At 35.6% G+C, this 24,192-nt stretch overlaps 1 protein-coding gene across 6 annotated transcripts in view; it reads left to right on the top strand.

The window, feature by feature from the left end:
• The window catches only part of FSIP1 (fibrous sheath interacting protein 1), an 84,772-nt gene extending 65,100 nt beyond the window's left edge, over positions 1-19,672 (top strand). For 2 of the 6 annotated variants that reach the window (XM_066998557.1, XM_048080657.2), the window contains exons 12-13: positions 13,684-14,230; positions 18,885-19,672. In XM_066998557.1, the coding sequence (XP_066854658.1) occupies positions 13,684-14,230; positions 18,885-19,015 (678 nt within the window). In that variant the 3' untranslated portion in view covers positions 19,016-19,672. Of the gene's footprint in view, positions 1-13,683; positions 15,005-17,477; positions 17,575-18,884 lie in introns of those variants that run through there. The other 4 variants (XM_048080656.2, XM_048080658.2, XM_013174220.3 and 1 more) reach the window with 4 other exon arrangements.
• Positions 19,673-24,192: the final 4,520 nt, after the last annotated feature.

Below are 24,192 nucleotides of genomic sequence, written 5' to 3'. Positions count from 1 at the left end.
TTTGTGTCCATCTCGATATTTCCGTTTCTGTGAATAAACCAGTAAACAATTAGAATTAATTAAATGGGGTGTGTGGTGGGTGTATACATACATACTTGCTCACACTCAGCTCCACACACATGCGCACACACACATGTATAAATAGTAAGAAGGACTTAAACTACTGATTTCCATTAGTGAGACTTTTTTTTTTTTTTTTAGAAGATACTGATGTTTTGAAATTCTACCAAGTAAGTCCTGGTAACATCACGAGAGAAACGTAGGTACAGTGGCTAGGCTAACTTGCTGCTCTCCCACATTGGGCAAGTTAATTAAAGCTGGATTGGGTGAACGTATGTTAATTCCTGGGCTTTCTCTGCACTTCAGGGTAAGGATTATGTGGTTTAGAATAATATTTAGAGCAGCCAGTTTACTTAGCTGGGAACAGCCTACGGCTAACCGATAAAAGTGAAAAAGAAAGAGAACAAAAATAAAAACACACACAATAAAAAGAGTGAAAACAAAACAAAACTGTCTAGACTCACATTTTCTGGAACACAGGTATCTCACGTGGGCTCCAGGCAGGTGCCTTTGTCTTTTTCAGATTGAAAACCTAGAGAAACTTTGTAAAGCTAGACACATTTAAAACGTTTTTGTTTCAAGCAAGGGAGATATCTTCTAATTACTTCTTATCTCTTATGGTTCAGACATCTGCCTAGCAATGGTAAAACTGAATTTAGTTCTTTGTAAGCCTGCTGTTTCAAACTACATCTGTCGTCTTCGAAGAGAAAGCCATCCCTCCTCAATAGGTTGTAGAACAGATTCAGTGCAGTACTGTTCATGGCTGTCACTGAAACTGGGCCCTATTATATGAGGGATGTCGAGCTTTTTGGGGACCAAAGACAGCAAGCCTGAAAAGGTACAAGGCATTATGACCTGGTGCTTACCATGTCCAGGTCTGAGCAGGGAGACTGCAGTGCCTTAATTAATTTTCCCAAGAGTGATTGAGGATAAAATACAAAAATACCTATGTTATATACCTTCCCTTGTTATTCCTTCCTGACTCCATCTTTCCTATGGCTTTTTAGTACAGGGACTTACAGCCTACTGCTCCCACTAGGCAATGTAACCTGTGCTCACGCAAAACCAGAAGTGAATGACCCATGTAAGGAGCATACTTCCAATAATGAAGTAAAACAGACTGCATCAGGTGCATGAAAAGAACTCCCATCTCAAGGGGTACTTAGTACCATAAGGGGATACACACGTGAACAGACTCTACAAGGCAAGAATAAATTAGTTGTGGCTCCTGCCAGCCAGACCAGTGAGATCCGCAACAATGCATTCTTAAAATTCCAGGAGGGATGGATTTCTGATGTCTCTAAAAAGCGTAGAGTATCATTGTGTGGCTCATAACCATGATGTGTTTTTCTTAATTAAAACTAATTAATTTTAGCAGTGATTTGAGCATCATAGCTCTCAAGTCATACTGGCTGGGCTGGTATATACAGACCTAATTACGTTACAGAGGCTATACTACCCAGCAGCATCCTTCCAGATTGCAGCTGTATACAGTCTTAGTATTTTTATGGAGTTTTATGTCTCTAGCAACAACAGGGCTAAGTATTTTTGTTTGTTTTTATTATTTTTGTTAGTATAAAAAAATCAGACGTCCAGAATTCCTCTCTTGTAGTATGCTATTCTGACAGTATAATAAGGCTAGAAACTGCTGCTAAACTGTGTGTGTTTTTAGAGAGAGAATTTTTCTATGAGTATCTGTTATACTTCTCTTAGCCAGGTACATGAAATGTGTTTGAATCACATCTGTCACACATTTAACTTGAATAATTTACACATCTACACTGAAACGCCTTAAGAAGGTTGAAATACTTAATTGGAAAATGCTTACTTGAAATTTAAAATGCCTAACTGGAATTAATTGAAATACTTAATTGGAATGCGTAAAGGAAAAACACGTTAAGATAAGCAGTGGGTGTCCTTGGTTAAAGAAGTTATGACATGTATTTATCATCCAGCCTTAGCTTCTACTCTTTTTTTCAAAACATACGATCTGCTCTTTTCTTGATATATTTCAATGGGAAAATTCGTCTTATGAATAAGTTGTCCTATGAATATGCTTTCTGCTAAGTGCCTGGAAGATGCACACAAAACACTCAACTGTGTCATTGCCTGCTGATTCAGTAGCTGTGATTCCACATAACTGAGGAAAGTGTAGTATCCTCTAAAACCAACAATGTCATCATTAATTCATCAGAAACACAGCTGTGAACTTTTGTTTTTTTTAACCAAAGCAACTGGGCAAAAAAATTCCAACGTGCAGTAAGGAAAGTTCCAAGCAACTGGGGTGCAAAAGGGCTTTGTGTTTAAGCGATTGACCTTGTAATGTGATCACACAGACTTTTTGTAAATTAATCTTTCAGATCTTATGAGTGACATGTGAACTTTGACTTCATGCATGGGCAAAAGACAGGCTCCAACTCCAGTAGAGTCACCTGTATCAGAAATGCGTGATAAATTTACATAACTTTCCTTTTGAAGAACATGAGTCTTGTGGTGCTTTCATGTCTTTTACTAGGAGAAATATTAAACTTTTTTCCCTTTTTGTGCAGTGGTGTACATTAATGAAATCAACAAGATTGTCCTGACTTAAAAAGATTATAAATCAGATTGTCACAAGCCTAAATTAAAAATATATCTTAGTTATTCCTATTATTCTATATTTATTTTATATTTTATTCCTACTATTTTATATTTCCTATTTAGCTATTTTGTTTCAAAGTGCCAAAACAGTGAGTTTTCTGTGAGCTATGCACAGATGTACCATTTTACTTTTTGGGGATTTACTTATTGTTTCTACAGTTGTACTAATTTGCCTGAAAGTAAAATTTCTTAGAACCAGTGTTTACACAGCTCTTTTGAATTGCATCTCTTTCACTTTTTTTTACATGAACGTGTTTGGCTGAAAATGGTTGAAAAATTCAAACAATATTCAAACATCAAGACATTATTTTTAAAAATATGAGTCTTTTTACTATAAAACCTTTAGATTTCTACGTGAACAGAATATTTTGTCGTTGTTCCTAGTGCAGAAAAGCTGGTATGCTTGTGCTTAGCACATACTCATGTGGGCTGTCTAGTTTCCTGAGCATCTGTCACTTGGGAATGAATGCTTGTGGCATTCCCTTTCATGATAGAGGAGCCTTGCCAGCATGGTGGTGGTACCTGTTGAATGCCATCCTTGCTTCCAGGTACAAATATATAACTTTATCTTTTTTTTTTTATATATTTATATATATATTGACCACACAGGGGTTTACCAGGAAAGGAGCATGTTGGAGGGAAGGAAACATGCATACTATGTCGTTGTGTCATGTATCTTTTGGCCCATAGCTTCCGTAGTTGAGTCAGACCTACTGTTGTGAGTAAAGGCCTTCTAGCTTTCTGTCCAAATGCAGATATGTGGACTTGTGCTTCTTGTTACAGGAACCAGTATAATGGAAATACTAATATTGCAAATGCAATATTTTAGTGCAAATAAATAATAATAAGGGATTGCAGCATTTCAAATGTCTTTTCTAGATGTCTTTGTTCTGGGACATGAGAAAGGACCTGTGACTGAGAAAAAGAACAACAGATGCTGAAAGTGCTTTTTATTTCTAAGGCCTAGTATAGTATAAACTAGTATAAATATAGTGGCAAAAAATGACAGTGAAGTTTTCCCATCCCTCCCCAGAAGAAGAAGGAAGAGGTTGGCACTCCTACCCAGTCTTACAATGCTTATGCCATTTCTAGTTCAGCAAGATCATAAAATACACACATTTTAGTTATAATAATATAGGAAATTTATAACTCCAGCAGGAATATAGTTACTGGTACAATTGCACATTTTGTTATACACGCCTGAGGAAAGCCTATAAGGGATTTAATAAGCAGTCAAAACTAAGGTTTATTTTAACTAGATCTCCTGAAGAGTAATGTTTGTAGTTGGACAAAAAACGAAAAACACAATAATTTCAAAAATGTTTTTGAAAAAGTGCTGATTAATAGATCAGCATTTGTTTTTATCTTGGTCTTAGTTTTTTTTATTGTTATGTTGTAAATGTAAATTTTCAGGTAATGTGTATTTGAATATTTCAAGGTTAAACTCATGTTCTTGTACTTACTGAAAGGATTCCCCCTCAGTCAAGAACGGGTGCAGGCAAGCTGCAAATAAAATGTGTTCCCCGGGGCAATACTGTTCATCATATTCTTCCTAAAGGCTTTTGGTTTTACGTTTTGAATGGAAAGGTATCTCATTTCAAAATACACTTCCATTCTTTAGAAAAGAAAAAGATTCTTCCTTATTCTCTTTCTTTCTTAAAAATGTTTTTTCAGTGCTCTGTAAGATATATGCCCACATTGACAAGCGCAGCTGCAACCTTACATTCCCTATAGAAACTTTGCGCTTACCTTGTGGCAATGAGCCCCACCAAACACAAAAAAAAAATCAAATTCTTTATCAGTTCTTTCTGTGACCTCTCATAAGCAGAGACTGAGATGTGGCAAAATTATCCCTAGTCTTGCTCATTTATCTATACTTGTGTACAGAGATTTTTCTCTAAAAAGCGGTCGCATTTCATAGGTTTTAGATGGGCCGTTCCTCAGACAGGCTGTCCTACAGCTATTCATGTTGTGAATTGAAGTGGTCAGAAATGTTTCATAAGCTGTAAATGGGAGCTCTATTTCTAAATGGAAACTCTTATTTCTCCTTCTAAGGCACTAAATAGTGAAGTAGATATTTGCAATACCATACACACTCTTCTACTGACCTTGTGGAATGAACTACAACAAGACAATACAAGATAAGCCAGAGTCCAAAGCTTAGTAAGAAAACCATGTTAAAAGAAACTGTATTTTTTTCCTTAACTCAGTTAGGTAATTGAATACATGCTGTCTTACTTCGCTAGAAAACACTGCTGGTTTCTGTATCTTGTCATTCCATGTACAGCAGAACTTCATATATACTTCTACTACTGGGAGCAAATATTTCCATCTCCAAAATATATATTACTGTTCAGGTTCATAGTATACGTGTGTATGTTATATAGAAGTCAGCATTCAGAGGTGCTATTGATACATGGGGCCAATTAAAGATTCTCTTAAAAATATCCCTAAAGAATATCAGGAAATATGCTCTGAACTCCTAGAATATTTGTATTATTATTATTATTTTTAAGCTTCACTCTACAATTCCTTTTGCTGAATATTCATGGCTTACTGCTCCTTGGGCTAGTCCTTCTTGTTTTTAGTGAGACTAAAGTGCACCTAATTACATAGGTCATCTAGATGATGTGTTTATGACTTCCCTGTTTTCTTTCCTATTGGATGGATTTTGTTACTTTTGTTGTTTTTAGCATTTGCAATCAAGCGTTCTGTGTTATAAAGAAATAAATCTCTGTATCCTCAGTTTTATTCCTATTTATATTTTCCCCTAATAACTTAAAAGTATTCTTAAGATCTGTAAGTCTTCTTAAAATCTCAAGATGTAGAGTTTTAATATTGATATAATAAGACACTGTGGTGGACATTATGCTGCATTGTATCTATCTATTTCTTGGGGAAAAATAAAAGCCAGCATGAGAAAAAAGGAAAAATAAATGTTTTTTTGTAACAGAAAGCAGCTGCAACCACATCAAGGCATTTTTGTCTACTCTATTGGCTTTGCTGCAAATTAAAGCCACAACTTAATAACATTTGGGGAAGTTAGTTCTGTGGAATGAAATCTGTTAAATACTTAATAACAAACAATTAAAAACATGAAAAGGGATTTTTAGGAAGCTGTTTGTGAATGATAAATAACCTAGGTTGCAGAACTTCTGCTTCTTCAGTTGATGGTAGAAAATGAAAGTCTTATTCAGCATAATAGATTGTAAATACCAGTTCAGGAATGTCTTACATTTTTGCACATATGTTCTGTGTGCCCAAATTAAAAGAATTTGCATTCTACTTAAGAATACTTGAAAGCGTATGAAAGCGTATGAAGTGTTCTACAAACAGGGAGCTATCCACTGTTTGGGGAAGATTTTAGAAATGAGAGAAAATCATATGCGGTGACTCATAGGTAGTACAATGCTCTTTTTTAAAATCTACAAATGCAGTAGATTTGATGAGCTAAATGTTGAACTAATCTGAAGTTAGAAGAACTGAATTCTTTGAAAACATCTGTTGACAGCCTTTGGAATAGATGAATTTTGAATTCAAAGTGATTTAAATCAGAGACTTTTATCATAGTTTAGTATTAAACCAATATTTTTTAATCATGACTTATGCAGCTATTGTCATTCTTCAACTTTTTAGATATGTTCATAAGGAATGGTTGATTGTTATTGTTTAGTAGCTACTAGGATTTGTTGATTTTCAATGAAAAGTGCCTGGTACATTCAGTACCTCTTTGCCCTTGTCAAGAAAATGCTGTACGCACATTTAATTACACATTTTAATATATGTTTACTTACACTTTTCTTCTTAGCTTTTGTTCTATGAAACGTAGTGTACAAAATTTCTTCGTTTGCAGATTCCTGCTTACTAGAAATTTGTGCCCTGCAACCTATGAAACTGAAGTATAATTCAGTAGCAAGACAGCAGTGTTAGAAAATCATTGAAACATAGCTAATGATATTTTTTATTGTATGATATATACAGTAATCCAACATACTGTACAATTAAATACAGAAATTAAAGTTTAGAGTAAGAGGTGCCAGATCACTACAAACACTGGTTGTAGTTAGAGAGGAGAATGCAATGCCATTTTAGGATTTCCTTTGGAAAAAAACAGATTTCATTAAGATGCTGGAAATGTTTCATATGTTTCAATATATATATATAAACAAGGGTGTTTAAAAAAAATAAAATATATATGTATTTTAAACACCCGTGTTTATAACTACTAGTTATAAGTAAGTATTATCTGCAGTTAGTGGTCTGATTCAATTGCTTCCAGAGCCTCCAAGATTTTAGAATACTAAGTCTCTTTTTGCATTTGTTTTTATCCATCATCAGAAGATCAAAACTGGTTGCTTGCTCTTCCAGCTTCCGTTTGGTTTCTCAAATTCAAATGAAAGTGTATTGAGCTAAACAAAACAAAGTATATTCAAACACACAAAATATCTCTCAGCACCTCTGAAAGAGACTATAACTATCATACTTTGGTTTATCAATTCATTTCACTCAGCAGACTCAGTTGCTTAGGTAGTAACACTTCCTAGTCACTGATTAATCCCTCTTATATCTTGGACAGCAAAAATGTTTTTGTTTGTGTATAATTTTTTATTTAAGGTATAATCGTTTTTGTTTTAGGAAGGTCAGACTTCACCAGATTTAGTCATAGTTTCACACATACTTTAGGTAAAGATTAGTTAAGAAAAAATCCTCTAATTTAAAGTATAATTAAAAATAACGTCTACTACTCTTCACTTGCTTTTGTCTTTAGATATCATATACAATATATTCAGAATTTCCTTTGCTATTAATTTTGTCAACTTCTTGCTTTGTTGTGCAAAACCTACAATTTCTCAATTAATTGGGTACTAAAATATTTGTTTTGTAAATCAAAACTCACTTAACTTTCTTTTATAACATGCATAATAGCTTCTAAAATGAAAGAAAAAGCCAACATACCGACGGAAATACAGATTTTAAGAAGCTATAATTGATATTTTAAGCATCTAGGTTTGAATCCAGTCTCCTCAATACTGTTTGGAGCCTAAAGTTTACAAATGCCATTTGGTTCAGCTAATGAAAATGGAGCTTCAGAGTAACACTCTTCCTCAAATGCACATATGCATATGTAGGCAATTGTGATAAATATGAAATCTTAATCACTTCAAAATACTTAGTTGTGATTAACAAATAGATGTCTGATAGGAATCTTAGGAACTTTATACGTGTGATGTTTTCAAATTTTGTTTTCTGACGTTGCCTCCTTAAAACTTTGGAGAGAATGTACAAATTTAGATTTTGGTGCCCATATGTGAAAATGCCACTGCGAATGTGCCTGCAGCTGGAAAATGCTATACAACCTGTAGATCAGAAGCTACAGAGAAATGAATCTGAAATTGAAAGTAAGTTTCAGAAAATGAAAGGTAAAAAGTACAACTTGGATATTGCAACAATTCAAAATAAATGTTTGGACCTTTCAAAATTTTAAAGTTATTTCCAGATGCTTCCAAGCAGAAATTCACTCTTACAGTGGCCAAAATCTCTTCATTACATCCTAGTGTAGTACTACACAAATCCTATAACTGCAATATTGCTTAGTGTCTATGCTATTAAATAGGAATATATTTTTTTGGTAGAAAGTGTTTTAGCTTTCTTTTTTTTTTTTTCTACTTTAGTTACCTCTGGCAGCCAGTTGTGTTCTCTTTCTAAAGCCTGCAGGGTGTGGCATAGATGTTGAAGTAGTTTTTCATTGTCTCCACATTTAAGCCACAAGCAATTGACTGGGTATTTTTAAGAAAGATAAAATAAAAAAAGTAATAAACCTCTTTGTAATGACTAAAATATGCATGTTTAAATTAGTTTTGCCTGCAAGAACTTGTCTTTTTTTTTTTTTAAACATGTATACCCTGTAGGCTGTTAAAAATAAAAAAAGAAATTAACAGCTGCAATTACTATCTTTCCTTCAAAATTTTCACCTACTTTCACTGGTGTCTATTGCTACACTGATGAAAAGCAAAACTGTATAAATTCATCTCTCCTTCTGGTTTCTGTTAAGATTTCTCTCTGTTAGAGAAAGAGGAAAAATTTTTTTATATTATTAATGAAATTAATTTTTTTCTTCTAAAATTTTTATCCTTTTTTCATTTTTTTTTTTTTCCATGGAGAATTTACCTGTTTCCATGCACCTTATAATGGTTATGATGTTGTGGATCTGATGGCTTGCGAATCTCCTCTCTACTCTTTTATTATTTTTTTTTAATTTTTTTCCTGGTGTTCCTGTCCATGTTTTCTTGCCTAGATACTTCTGTTTTATCTGCTTCCTGGCTTTTAGCAGCAGCACCTAGATAAAATGGACTACCAGACCTTTCCATTCTGCCATTACACAAGCAGAACACTGGAAAAAATAGGAGAAAGAAACATGTAACTAACAGAAGGAAAGATAACAGGTGGAGGAAAAGAGCATAAGCAGGAGGTTTTCTCATACAGTTCAGGAATCCCATTCACTCTTAAAGCTTTATGTCTTTTTTAAGAGTGTACAGAAGTCCTCAAACCCACCCGAATGAGAAGCAAACAAGTGAATCATGATTGCAGCACAAGGAGATCCTAATTTCTGAATCCATTATTCAGCTTCCAGTCTTGATTTTTAACACCATCAAATCAGTGCACATTATTGTCCTCTCCAGAAGCTCCTTCACTGAGTTATAAGCGTGGTTATGATCTGCTGTAGTTAGTTTGTCTCAGTACATTCAGAAGTAAGCCTGAAGGAGGAAAGATTGCCTTAGGACTCATGGTGCACATTGAGTTGAGCAGTGTGGAGACACAAGGCAAGGATGGCCTTTTGAAAGCAGAATAGAGAAAGCAGTTTGATAAACGATTAAGTAGTCAGGAGCTAAGTATACCTTCTAAAAAATTCCTATGCTGATACGTCAAAAATCTGAACATTGTCTCGTTAGACCAGTGTATACTCAAAATGGGGCCTTCTGATCAGGAAGAGAGCAGTTACTTTAGAATTGACAGTTGCAGTCCTACATTTCAGTAAAAAGTATCGAAGTAAATTGTTTCAAGCAAATAACCTATCATGACTGTAGCTTGTGATAATTTGAGATCAAGCAACAAAATATAAACAAATGCCAGCTACATGAGTCCTTAAATAGTCTTGCTTTTCTAGTACTTCATTTGCTGTGTGTCAGTTTATGATTATTTACTGTAATTAGAAATAATCCTGAAGTATTTGCTTTCTCCTCATGCTAAAATCTGATAAGGCCTTTCAGTGTTAGTCTTTCTCTGTTACTGTACAGATGTGGAAAACAATCCTAAAGCTTTGAACTTGCAAGCCTATAGTCACAGCAGGTCTGTCTGCAGCTATCTACCAGTTTGCATTCCTACTGCATGCAGTAAGACCCATGTCACTGAGGAATTCAGCGAAGAACAAGAGATCTTCAGTCAGGGAATGGCCACAAGTGTGTGAAAAAACAGCCACACATGAACAGCAAAGGTGATTAGCAGGCTCCTAAACACCTAGCTAGGAGTTCATTTTTTGGATCATTAACAGTAAAAAGCTTAGGAAATGAGTAGGACTCAGTGCCCTATTAAAAATTAGCCAGAACAATTAAAAGGTTTTCCAATTTCTAATGGGAACCAGATGTAAGAGCTCTTTTTCCCTTGTCTAGTGGACTGTTTCTGCATTTTGAATGACATTAAACTTATGTCCTTCTGGTTTTAAAGGAGTATCTCTAAGTATTTTTTTCTGTCTAGGAGTTGTAAATTATTTACAGTGAGGTCAGTAAAAGCTTGGGAGAAGTGGAATTTAGTGTCTCCCCAAGACTGCTTTACTGATCCTAAGTCTTGTGACTCTAAACTAGTAAAGTGAGCTGTGATGGGATTTCTTCTGGTCTGTACAAATGTGCACTTTACAGCCTCCTAATACAGTTACTGTATTATGGGATCCCAAGTGTTAAGATGGTCATTTGCTTGCAAATGCACAGCCTTTTCTGGAGTGAGGTCTCTCCCCTTAGGGTATTACATGCTTCCATAAACTCAGTTTTCTGACTTCAACAGCAGCCTTTCTACTGTCATTTAGGTATAAATTTCTTGCTGATGGTTTATTAGTAGGTGACTTATGGCTGTTTAAGGGTTATCTTCTCTTCTGCTGAATGTTTTTTCTTAATCCTGAAATGACTTCGTCAGGAAAAAATTGCAAACAGTAAGCCTTTATTATTTTAAAATATTTTTGTGAGGTATGTTAAAAACTTTCCTTATATGTACATCCGTGCAAACGTCTTCTAAAATAATCCAAAGGGAGGAAGAAACAAAGAGTAATAATAATAAAAAAAAAAAGGAGGATTTTACAGTGTTTTGCAGCAAGCCTGTTTCTCAGGAGGAAAACAAGTCTCCAAAATTACCAAACTTTTTCACTCTATAGCTGTTATAGTCATTTCCCACCCCACTGGCCTTAGGCACTAAATCTCCCCACCTAGCCCTCAGGTAATAATAAAGGTAAACCATGAGCTAATTGTCAATAGAAGCCATATGATTTTCCTAAAAGGAAAAGAGAAATTTGGACAAGCAAAAGAAGATTGCAGATAAATAGGGCGGAGATGGGGGGAATAAAAGGACAAAAGAAAGGCAGAACAAGATGATATTCTTCACTATGTTCATTTTGTACTTATGCATTCACACCAGATGTGGAATTCCTTTGTGCAGTGAGTGAATTGCCCTGTCATTAACATAAAATTAACTCCAAATGGTCTTGGCCAAGAGCTATGAAATATGTTAGTATAGAACCACACACTCAAAAACATGTTGGGTATCCATGTGGATTTCCAGATGTGAGCATCTTCTGTGATATAAATAGTTATGTTTACATAGGATAATATCTTGCTCAGTGATATACTCACCCTTGATGTAGATTTCATTTCTGGTTTGTCATGCATTCTGGTAATAACTGTTTTTCCCTCTCCAACTTACTTTTCATCAGTGAATATTTTCTTGACCAGGATTAAAATTTAAAAGCCTGAGAAAAGATTTTGAAGAGGTCCTATTTTTTTTTTTCTCTAGTATCTAAGTAAGTGTTCACTGCTTAAGGTTGTGGTTTGATTTTAGTTATCAAAAGTACGTTGATCTCAACATTAGCTGAATCTCAATGTAATTACCTGATTTTGTGTTTATTTAAATAGAGTTCTCTTCGTATAATGACAGTCGGAAGCTTTCTCTTGCTGTTTAAAAGCCCTTAACTTCTCTTCAAAACAGTTGTCTTCTCTTGCATCTTCTGTAAGTGAACTCAAAGTGCGAATGAAATTGGTCTATATAAGAAAATACTGGTGAAAAAATTGTAGGATAAGTCTATAAAACTCAGTTTAAGTACATAAACCAGTGCCTGAACTGTAATCAATACATAGTACTTATTATTAGCTCTCATTAATATTTGAACATTTAATTACAGTGTGATGACTGAAAGTAACACAAAATATCTTTCTTTTTCATTTTGTCATGTTATCTTGTAATTTTTAATACCTACAGCAAATTTGACAAAGTAGTAGTATTTTCTTCCTGACTGAAATCTTTCCCTATGCATGAAAGTGGATGTGCAGTTTTCAGACATAATCCATACACTCTGTGATACCTAGGCTGTGATCTCTTCTGGTCATACACATCAAACAGGATCATTCTGTATTTGTACGTGGGTAAGAGACCTTCAGGAATGAAAATTCAGCTAGAGATCTGATACTGAACTTTCCTCTGAAATGACAGCAGTTCCATGCACTAGCACAATGTAAATTCTCTATAGTAGTCATTGCAGGGTGAATAATATCATTATTTGACACAAAGCATTGTGGCCTTAGGGAGTTCATCAGATTGTCAGCTGCTCTTGGAGGTTGGGTAAAACCAAGGTCTTCAATGTAGAGAATATCTTTTTCCATTAGATGTTGCATATTATTTATAATGTTTTAATATGAAAATATATTTTCTATATATCATACTTCATGGGCAGATGTATTACTTATATCTAAAGTATGTTTTGACCTTTCATTATCAGCTTTAAAATGTCAGGTAGTATTTTTCTTGTCTATTACCAGGAAGCATGAAGGATTTGAAAGGCTAGAACCATTGCAAACCTCTCTAAGCAAAATGTCCTTTCCTATTACTCACCATTTCCAGATAATATCAGTCATTATCTTTAATATCAAGCTGTAAGAAATGTTAACTAAAGGAAATACGCATACTAAAAATGATGGGAGCATGCCCCTGTCTTAATAAGAAATTTACTGACAAAATGCATCTGTGAGCCATCTGTTAGCCAGTGACAGCTCTTAGATAGCAGTAAAACTGTAATACAGGAGATGGAGCTTTCCACATGCTGTGGAGCACACTTGATGTGGTAGGTACTGTAGATGAGTAACTGATGTGCTTTGTGTCACATGGTTGAGAGGCTGTGTTTCATTTCTATAGTGAGAGGCTGAGAATAGTTTAGTCAATATGTGACAACCTCCATGGACTGCTGCTGTCCAAAACCATTTTTGGCCCCACTTGTATTGTACTGACAGCTGAAAGTCTTAGCAATGTGCTGTTTTGTTTCTAGTAGCTAAATCTTGAAGTGCATGTGTTTGCATGTATACACAACAAACCAAAATATACAAAAAAACCCACGTATTTTCATAATCAAGAAACAGTGGTATCTTGTGGAAGACTCAGCAAAATCAAGGGTCTCTCAGGGCTTCTTGGACATCAGGCTTCTTTTCCTAACTTTCAGCACCTAATCTATCTAGAACCTAGTGGATGTTACATAAATGACGCAATTATATAAATGTATATTGAAATTAAGTTTGGAGTTAAAAAAAAGTTTATATAAATTTAAGAGTTCTGCCAGCACTTTTGTATTTCAAACTGTTTTATGGTGCTGCTTTTCATTAATTATATTTTGACAGAAGAAATTCTTGCCCCCCCCCCCCCCCCCCCCCCCCCCCCCCCCCCCCTTTTTTTTTTCAGACTGAAGAGAAAACGGGCCTCTCTGAAGAGCAGCTTAAGACCCTTCTGGAAGAATGTATGCAGTCTCAGAGAACAATAAGCAACGTTACCATGCCAAAGTCTCAGGAATCTCTTTCTTGTGGATTAAGTCCCCCTTGTTACACAAGTCAAGACTCCACTCTTCACTCTACATCTACTCTTTCCAAAATGTTAGTTGAAGACCATATTGTAGGGACATTAACAGCTCAGGAAAAGGCTGGACTTGAAGACAAAAGCTTGTGTGTTAATGCAGAGGGTGAAATCCCTGGCTACTATATCAGCAAAGCATTGGCTGATAGTCACTTATCAAAGGATTCACTGGCCCAAACAGAGGAACCTGATGACCTAGAAGGTTTACAGAAGATGAGAGATAAGAGTATTAAAGAAGGTTACTTTATGTCAAGAGCACTCAACACAAAAAGGTTGAAGAAACCGTCTTTCTTGGGTGAACCATTATACTGCATCAGCATGAACAATGAGCCATCCACAGAGGCTGACATTCTCAGCATACCACTGCAAACCAAAGGAGGTGAGACCCTTAACAACCCTTCAGAATAGGCTTTTGATTATGATGAAAAAAACAAGCAGGTTCTCACCAGAGGTATGCACCAATACACACTGACTATTATGGTAGGGCAAGGATGTACTTTTATAAAACATAAAAAACTATGCCAAAAATAATAGACAGAAAGTAACAATGTTTATCAGCATTTTTCTCCTGACATAATTAGCTGTAAGACTAGAACTCCTATGAAATATAATAATGATGGTGATTAATTCTGTCAACTGGGAAACAGTGTTGACTACATATATGGATTATCTTTCTGGTAGTAGAAAGTCATGTTCACTGTTCTATGGAGAGCAATTATTCTCCCTGTTTTTAATAAGGTAAATTCTGTAGCATAGAAACAAGCAAGACTTAGCTATATTAAAAATAATAAATTCTGTGGAGAGAATTCAATCTTCTGCACAGAAAATACCAATATGAGTAAATACTGTGTAATTTCTATAAACTACTTTTAATTCAGTAAAGAAAGAATAAGACTTGCACTAGGAAAAAAAAATAAATTGACCCTGTCTGTTGTTATAAGAAGATTTTGGATACATCTCTGCTTTTATTTCCTTTGCTTAAATGCATTTATATACTGATATTGTAATCTAAATCTACGTTTAGATTTTAGCCTAAAACCATTTATCTTTCTGGAAAACAAACTGTTCAAATAAGCCAGATTTAAGGCAGGTACATCACATCTATATCTTTCATTTCTTCCATAAAAATTATGATAGTATGAAGTTGTTTCTGATTAAAGTGCTACAGTTTAATTGTATTTTAAATTAATAAATTTTGTTAGCTTTGTTAGGATACATTCTTGTTATAGTGGTAACCTGTTTTGAAATTTGGGAAAAATTTCTTCTTATTCATTGGTAATTTAGAAGAACATCTTAATACCTCTTATCTATGTTATCATTGCTTAATTATGATCACAAATGTTTCTTTAACTGTTTGTACTTAACCTTTCTACAGTGAAGGGAATAATAATACTTTTTTTTTTTTTTTTTTTTGAGTGAGTCCACCTTTCAGGAAGCAAGGAGACTTGTTATTATTGTTTTTACACTGCCAGACAAACTTAGTTTCCTGACTCACCTGCTATATTTCTCCATTATTTGCCCATAATGAGATTTAGGCCATGACTACAACAGAAAGAAAGTAGAATTATAGTACTTACAGAAAAGCAGTTTTGGGGGGTAGGTCACTTTTGAGCTAACTTCACAAGCTAGCCTTGCTCCTCATGCAGATGCAAGCGTCCAGGGGAGAGGCAGGTGGTGGTGGTGGTGGGGAACGCCACAGAGAGCCACCTGTGCCAAGGACAGCTTGATTTGATGCAGGATTAAAGTGGCTACATGCTACATCATCGGTCTTCCTTCTTGAGGAATCAACAGTGAGGAAAAACTCGAGCTTAACCTGCTGTTTTAACATGAATTAAAGTTCTCCTTCATTTAGTCTGAATAGATGTAGTACAGTCAGAGCTTCCTCTACTGTCTCCCTTCATTAGTGTATTTTAAGAAGGAGTATGTTAATTCAAGCAAAATGCCACGCACTTTAGCCACTGTGTAGTGAAGTGAGCAGGTCACCACTTAAGCCTGTTGCTATAGACGTAGTCAATATGAAGTAATTTTATTGTATAAGAGAGAAAGGAGATTTCAGCAAAACACACTGCTATTAAGTAATTTTCTGTATGGAACATCTCATGGTGAAATTTTAAATCTTTAAAGTGACTATATGTTTTATGTTTACCACATAAAAATTTAAACATATTTGAGTCATAATCATACCTTGTACTAGAGCACTGCAATGTGCTGTTTTGATCTTCTCTTTCTGTAGTGACGGTGTAATGTTCAACCATATAGGCCTCAAATCTGTATGGCCAATACACATCCTGATTTTGTAGTCATTTTTCTTACCTAATTTTTTTTCAGAATTTTCTGAATTTTTCAAATCGTTTCATTTTTACTGAAGACTTAAAAACAAAACTAAGGGAAATTCTTGATAGATTTTGTTATCTCAACATGTTTTGAGTCATTGTGTCAGTCTGATTTTTAAAAATGGTAATCTTTGGGCAGAACAAAAGTAAGCACAAAATAAAACCCACTCCACGGCTTTGTAATTGTTATTACTGCCAAATATTTTGCAGTTATCCATAAGTTTAAATTATATTCAGATTTATTATATTCAGCTAATATTCACTTTAACCCTAAAAACATATTTCCAAAATTAACATTGAAATAGACAGCAGTGCATTCTTATTATCTTTCTTACTGCTTTTAAGAAAACGTGCAGCATAAAAACAAACAAACAAAAAAACCCTGATGCCTTTCCACAGAATTAATTTGTTTCCAGTAAAGGTGACTCAGCTCTGTCTTAAACAATTACTCCTGGCCATAAGAGAGAAGTTGTGATGTTTATCAAATTTGTAAAGTTGCCTAATGTATTTTATAAGTAAATCTGTTATTAGTTCAGACAGGATTACATCTACTGATTGTGTTGATGAATGGAGATCCCAGTGGAGTCCAGTTTAAGGCAAATACACCTGCAGATGAAATTATGAGAACTGTCAGGTTTATTTGTGTTTTTAAGAGAGATTTACATAGTTGAGCTTTGTTGTGATCTTAGTTCTAAAGGACATTTAAAAATATAAGCATAATCTTCTGTAAATAGTTTGGTTTTCTGGCATGCTATGCCTGGTTTAAACTCTGTGTAAAGCTGTGTAAGCAAACAAAATTGTGTAAAACTGGTTTAGCACAATTTCAGTTTCACCGTCCCTATAATAGTGTAGTCAGTGATACAGATTTACTGTAATATATTAAAGTATGTATATTTAAGGAAGACATAATTATTAGTGTTGTTTTATATACATACATGTATGTATATATATGTATGTTTGCATATGTCCAAAGGAAACTCGTATATGCCTTCAGAAAGTAGTAATTCCTGTTTCTTGGAACAGACAGTAATTTGCATCAGGGTCATACACATATGAATACAGATAATGTTTGCTGGGATAAACAGAAGCCAGACTTACCTACGTACAGATATGAAAAAGTTGTTATTTCTCTTTTGTATGAGCCAATCAGTAATTGTTTCCAGCTCTTTTTTGTTCGTTTGTTTTTGGCTATATGAAGTTCTAAGTAGATGTATCACAAGCTTGTTGCTTCTTCCTCTTATGAATAATGTTGTGCTTTCAGCAGTTCAGCATATGATTCTTTCTTATTTACAGATGATACTAAGACTGGAAGTTGAGGGGACAGTGATCGCGTGCTTCTTTACCCAACTGTTTTTCTAAAAGCGTCATTAAACTTCCATCGGTGATGTTATACTGATACAGTATCATTTCAGACACTCTGAAGGGAATGAATTGTCATCACTGGAAACTTTTCCATGACATCATTTATTCTTAAGAGAAAATTATTATCCTATACTGTTGCAGTTTGATTTCAAAATATAAACGCTTGCACTTCATTAAAATTCCTGAGAGTGCTCCATCTAATAAATAAATATATATTTGTGTATCTGGCCATCTGATAATGTAAAGTAAAACTTGTGAAGTTCCATTTCTACTGATGAGACTTTTTCAGAGGAGATTTGAAATTAGTATAATAATAGTTTCTTTTTTCCTTTACATACAATGTACTGTTTTTTGGAAGTGAGCTTAAACGTGACCTCAGTTCCCCCAGTGCAGTTTGCCGTACTGGCTCAGACTGCTGAGCCCTGACTTGGTGAAGGACCCATCACCTACTCAATTTTCTGCCCAGTGGCTGTCTGCTGGGCTGCTGCCTTGGCTGAAGGGAGGGACTTACATAGGTCCTCTGCTGGATCAGGGCATCAGAACCAGCCTGCTCAGCTGCATCTGTTTCTTGGTCCTGCAGAGTGTAACCATATGGCAAACAAGCATATCCCCAAGTGAAGAAATGCAATGAAGTTAGGAAAGCTCGTGGTCCCTTGTGGTGGCTTGGTGTCAAGAAAAGTGAAGGAGTTCAGAAGTTTGGCCCAGCAGTGCCTGGAATGTGAAACCTTATAGCAATGGCTAGCTGGGGGGACAGCAATGCAGCTGGTTCGTGTTTGGGATAATAATAAAAATCCATTGCAAGCTTTTGCTTGTCTACTCCTTAACTACTATTTCCCCTGAATTTTATACTTACTGTGAGCTGGCGGTTAGTTTCTCCTTGTATGCACTGCAGTGTTAGGATAAGAAGACATTATTAATGGCTCTCTTTTAAAGGTATTTGGGGGGTGGAAGGAGGGAGAGGAGATATTGTAGCATTTTCCCATTGATGAGATCTCATTTGACACAAGCTGAAATGCAAAATTCTCTCTGAGATACTGTATTAGCCAATTAACAGTCAGCAAGAACAGATTTATGGATACAACATAAACTATGCAATGGCTGCGCTATGGCATACTTCAGTTAATCTGAACGTTTAAATTAATGCACATATTACTCAAGATTTTAAACTCATTTGCAGTGTTGCAAATCTGAGTGGATGTGCACTCCTGAGGAAGTGATGATCGTGTGGATATAACAGAGTTCAGAATCTAACCTACTTTAATTAAAAATGTCATTTACATTCTGACAACCAAGTGCTATCTATTATTTTATTTTCTAATATTTTTACTTGTTTTGCAGCAATAATAACAGGCCCATGGATACTGAGCATTCTGCATAGTCCTGCTGCTCCGCATGGAAAGATTGTTGTAAGCAGATTTCATGGAGCTTTGCAAATCTACTTAACTAAAAGTATTTCTTATCTTCCTTAAAAATTACAAGCCTTTGTCAAAATTTATTTTCTATACCATAAATACAATCAAAGCAATACTGACAAGCTTTTTTTGATAGTATTTTTTGTGCCTGTATAATATTCATAAAGGACTGTACAGGGCCATAATCTCACCACAATCCAATGTATTTTCACATGGAAGTCATGCTTTATAGAGTCCTTAAAAATCTTGTTAAAGACCTAGGATAGTTTTGAGGAAAACTAAGTCCTGTTTCAAGTTTAAATGTAGAATATCCATAATATATAAGAGAAATAATTCATTCTTGCTTTTCTGGTGTATTGTGTTGTCTTAAAGTTATGAAAAAACTTCTCCTCAGCACCCTCAAGGAAGAACCTCATCACTTCAATATTCCTGAAGCCATGAATACAAATTTTTATTCTCATCTGGCATTTCAGGGATGCTTAGCATGTAAGTTTTAATAAATATTGATTTGTATATTCCAACAGGAACTCTATTATTTCACTTCAGGTCTTGGGTAATGCTGAGCACCCCACCAGCTATGGTCACTGCAGACTGCAGGGATCTAGCACTTAAAGTGCTATTAAAAAGGTGCTTAGGATGGGTACCCCAACTCAAATTGTGCCAGAAATTGATGACATAACATTTACCTGTGCTTGGTTCCTATTGCATTACATTAAATAGCAAGTTCTTTGGGAAGATTTTGTTTCTTGCTTAATGTTACAGGTGAAAAATCAACTAAAGTCCTTCTTTTTTTTTTTTTTTTTTTAGTTTTAAGTAAATCTGTATGAAGTAAAATTATTTGGCAAAACGTGTTTACTGATAAGAAGTATAGAATAATGGAGATAAAATACAGTGACAAGGTCATTTGCCAAAACATCACCAATATCAGGGTAAAGGGAAAGTTGAGCCTAGCAGAATTCATGTTTGTTTTTTTTTTTTTCTTTTTTTTTTTTTCAGTGCCTCTCAGCTGTGCCCTGCAATAACCCCTTCTCCTGTCTCCCCCCCTAATCAGGCAGCCAGCTGCACTGGAATGTGGTGGCTGCTTGTCTTTGGGGAGTGATGGAGCAGTGATGATTAACTGATTCAAATGAATTTTTATTTGCAGCCTAACTCAGTATTTGGAAACAGGTTTTACAAAATAAATAGCTTCGTTGATCATAAGTTGCATTTTGTAAGAGATTCCTAGCTTCTTTTTAGTCTTTCATAGTTCTGTTCATCCTGAAACACAGCAGAGCACAGGGGACTGATTTTTAAAGTTATCCTTCGGACTTTTGGGCTTTGAGATTCGTTTTGTAGTGAGGAATAAGTTTTGTGTGCGCATAGATAGGTTTGTATTGTTTTGTGCTCCTTATCTCATTTCCCATTACAATTTTACAGCACAAGGTAAATACATCTGTTTCAAAAATGTAATATTTGTGTAAGCAAAATACCCATGAAGAGATTATTTTGGCGTGCTTGTATTGATTTGTTGAGCAATATAAGACCAAACTATTCTGCCAGTGTTGCTGATGCTCCTCGTGAATAAACAGATAGTGCTAGTGGTTGTGGTGGCCAGCGCTCAGCTGTTGATTCTGATTTACTCCAGTGTGTATGTTTCAATTCTGCATGGTTTGCACTTGTAAATAACAAACTCCAAAGAGGAAGATAAGGGTGGTTCATCTTCATGACTCATACATATACAATATGTATTAGAAATACATCTATTTGGGTAGGATGATTTAAAGAATAATGGTGTTGATTTCAGTATACTGTAATGATAGAAAAAGGTCAGCGCAGATCTGCAGTTGTTATGCAGATTTATAGCAGTTGAGGGTCTCTTCCATTTTCAGAGAAGTGATGGACTAAATTTCCTGATATAAAAAAAGAAACTGTTGACTATAGACAACAATGATAAAAGGAGTGAAGTTATGGTTAACATTCTTGTATGTCCAGAATTCCAGTTTGATTTAAAGCAATTCTATCAAGGGGTGGAAAGACTTTCAGCTCCATCATTTAAAGAAAAAAAAAAGGCTGAAAAAGCCCCACGGGAATTCTCGATCAAATGTTTTTTCCAAGGCAGACAATGGCTACCTATCTTGTGGATCTCTAGAGGGTGTTCTCCATCTCATTTCCCAGGCAGAACACCTGTAGAATTGGTAACCGACTGTTCTGAGCACAGAGTAAAAACAGGCTGTGCAAAAACTACCTGCTGCATAGATGGGAGGAAAGGGGTGCTCTTACAGGTATTGCTTAAACATCTCATCAGCTAGCAAGAAGTACAATAGAAGTGCTGAAAAGGGTGTGCTTTTTTACCTCCTAATCAGGAAAAGATAGATGAAAGGCTGTTATTTTCAGCTCAATCTCTGAAATTTCAAGAATTATAAGAACTATAATTTCTATTATATATATAAAAACCCAACTCTTTTCTAGAAAAAAAAATCAGGAAAATAATATGAGAATGGACTTCTTTTTGTTTCTTTTCTTAGACAGGCTTTCTAACCACAACTTTAGATAAGGTCTCCCTCTTTTGCCTTTTTTTTTTTTTGGTTGCAAAATCTGTTACGCTTACAATGCCATGAGTGCTTTTCCACCCCGCTTACAAATAAAGAGCCCCACCTCAGAGAATCTTACTTTTTGGAGGGTAGACGCAGAAGGCAAGGTGGTTTGGCAGATGCATGGGAAGTTGTTAAGTTAGAAAAGTTTTTGAAATCTAGCAAAAATAAGAACTGTGAATTTATTTCTTTTTCAAAATTTTAAGACATTTAATTATTGAGAAATAATCGCTCTTTTATTTGTAGCTAGATTTAAAGGTCAGGAAAACTGTTTCCTTTATAAATAGAATAGGATTGCTTGAATACTACTAAACCTATAACCTACAGTTATCCAATTATATGTTTCATTGAGGGATTGGCTGGAATCCAGGTGCAGTATTTAGAATAAAAGGCTCCCTGTCATTTAAGTCTATGTGAAATAGTTCACTGCTTGCAATTGAATCTGCAGTACCTTATCTATTATGCCTAAGAAAATCCACCACCAACAAACTGGAATGCTTGCAAGCGTCTATTAATTTCTAGAGTGCTAAAAGTACATGAGTAATTTTGATTAACAGGCATGTATTCTGGATTTAGATCTTTTTTCTCCTGTACTTAACAATTTGCTGTCTTCTTGTGGAAATACCATTCTATGCCATTATTTTCCTATTGTTTGCTTTGTGTATTTGGTATGCATAGTTTTGGTGGGAAGGGTACTGCCAGAGGCATTCTACCCTAATATTCATACAAATTTGTGCACCTGTTCTTTCTTTCTTGGAAGAGGTGAGGAAAAAGTGCTAGATATCACCTTGTGGATGTGTTAAGATGCTCTCTTCTAGAATCTCATCAATCCTTTCCAAAATGAACTTATGTTTAAAATCAACCAGTTCCCATATTACAGCCTTCATTGCAAAATCAAAATGTTCTTTGTCAGTTGTTTCTTTGGGCAAGTACAGCCCCACCTTACCTTGTCTGTAGATCTGTTTCCTGTTGTATTCACACTCTCCCAGCAACAAGTGGGTAGACTTAAGCTGTGGATTAACACAAGACATATGGTGTGACTTTTTTATTTTTAGGCATATATTGTTCCCAGTTCAGATAGTACAGATTTATACTACATAAATGCATGTAATAAATCTGTGTGAAATTTTGGCTTGGGCTCAGACAAGGTCATTGGGATTGCCTGCCAAGAGTTGCTTCCCCCACAACAGCATCACCTGGGAACTGCATACATTGCTACAAATTCATGGGTAGCATTTCTCTCTTCTTTTGGGCAGATGCTGCTCTTTGGTGTATCACACCTCTGTTTTGTTTGTTTGTTTCGTTTCGTTTCATTTCCAATGCATTATGGCTTCTCTTTTTTAAATTTTTGATTATATTGACTTACATCCTTATATGTCTGTTCATAGAACTGATTGGCGTTCTAAATCCAGACTGTCTTTTATTTCCTGCAAGTACAGTGAAGAGATTCTCCAGGTGGGAACTTTTTATAGTTCTCTCACCTGATGCACCTGGGAGGCAGAGCATTTGAGCACGGCAGGCCTGGGTTAGATCAGACGGGTTACGCTGACACTGCAGTTGCACAAGAAGATACCCATTCTCACTTCAGAGGAGCAAAGCGGACAGTCCTGTCACTGTTGAGAGCAGAAGTTCATCAGCCAGTCATATTTTGGAAGCATCAGGTCAGGAGTTTGTTGGTTATTTTTCTCCTTGTTATCAGTGGGATAGACTAAGACGTACAAAACTGTTCTCAATAGATCAGTGACAAAAATAGGGAAAAACTCGTAGACCAGGACTCTTCATTCTCACTATTGCAGTAATTGTGGTATTTTTGCTCCATTGACTAAAGAGTCACTGCCCTGTCAGCCCTGTTACAGCCTGTGAAATAGACAGTTGGCAGCATGGGCTGAATTGCTGTTTGTAGTAAAGATGCTGTCTTTCCTTTGGGTTAATATCGGGCCAGTTCTCCCCAACTTTTTAAACACAGGGCTTTTCTGTGTTTAGTGGAGCAGGGCAGCCGAGCCTCTACTTGAGTAACTGCAACAGCCAAAACATTATAGTGTGTGTACAGACACGTTTGGCCAGCTGACACTGCTGAGAGCACGGAGTCGCTCAGGTTTTTCTGCTCGTCACATCTTGTGAACAAGCCAAAGGAAAGGAGGATGGTGGTTCTACACTAAAATAGTGCTAGGTGGGAAGGGCTAGTTTCTTACATGCTCTAGGATATGTGAAGCTGAGTTGATGCAATGATGCTCATGGGCCAGGCATTCAGGAGCTTGTGCTGCTACCAGAGCGTTATCAGGTCTCCATAATTTCATTTGCCTTCTCACGTTGCACTTCTGAGGAGTTGGAGTGCTTTCAACAGCCTTCCTGTGCTACACTGTGAAGCTATGAAGAATTTTAGTGTGTGCCTATCCATGGTTTTGAAGATGAAGAGGGAGCTCCAGGTGTAGTGTGCTATACAAAGCACCAAATACTCTAGGAAAGGAAAAATACCAGTAAGTAAAATTTAAGTCTCATTTCAGTCCCTGGGCAGCTATATGAGGGCAAGGTTGAAAGGAAAAAAAAAGTGTTTAAACAAATCAAGTCTAGGTCCATGCAGAATTTGCCTCAGGAAACTATGTAAAGAATAATTTTGTGCATCTGCAAGACCCACTTATGCGGATATCTAGCACTTGGAATATG

This window comes from Anser cygnoides, chromosome 5 (genome assembly GCF_040182565.1).
Source record: "Anser cygnoides isolate HZ-2024a breed goose chromosome 5, Taihu_goose_T2T_genome, whole genome shotgun sequence".
In the NCBI taxonomy this organism is placed as follows: Eukaryota; Metazoa; Chordata; class Aves; order Anseriformes; family Anatidae; genus Anser; species Anser cygnoides.
The sequence above is the reverse complement of the archived record's forward strand: the minus strand, read 5'-3'. Positions and strand labels throughout refer to the sequence as shown.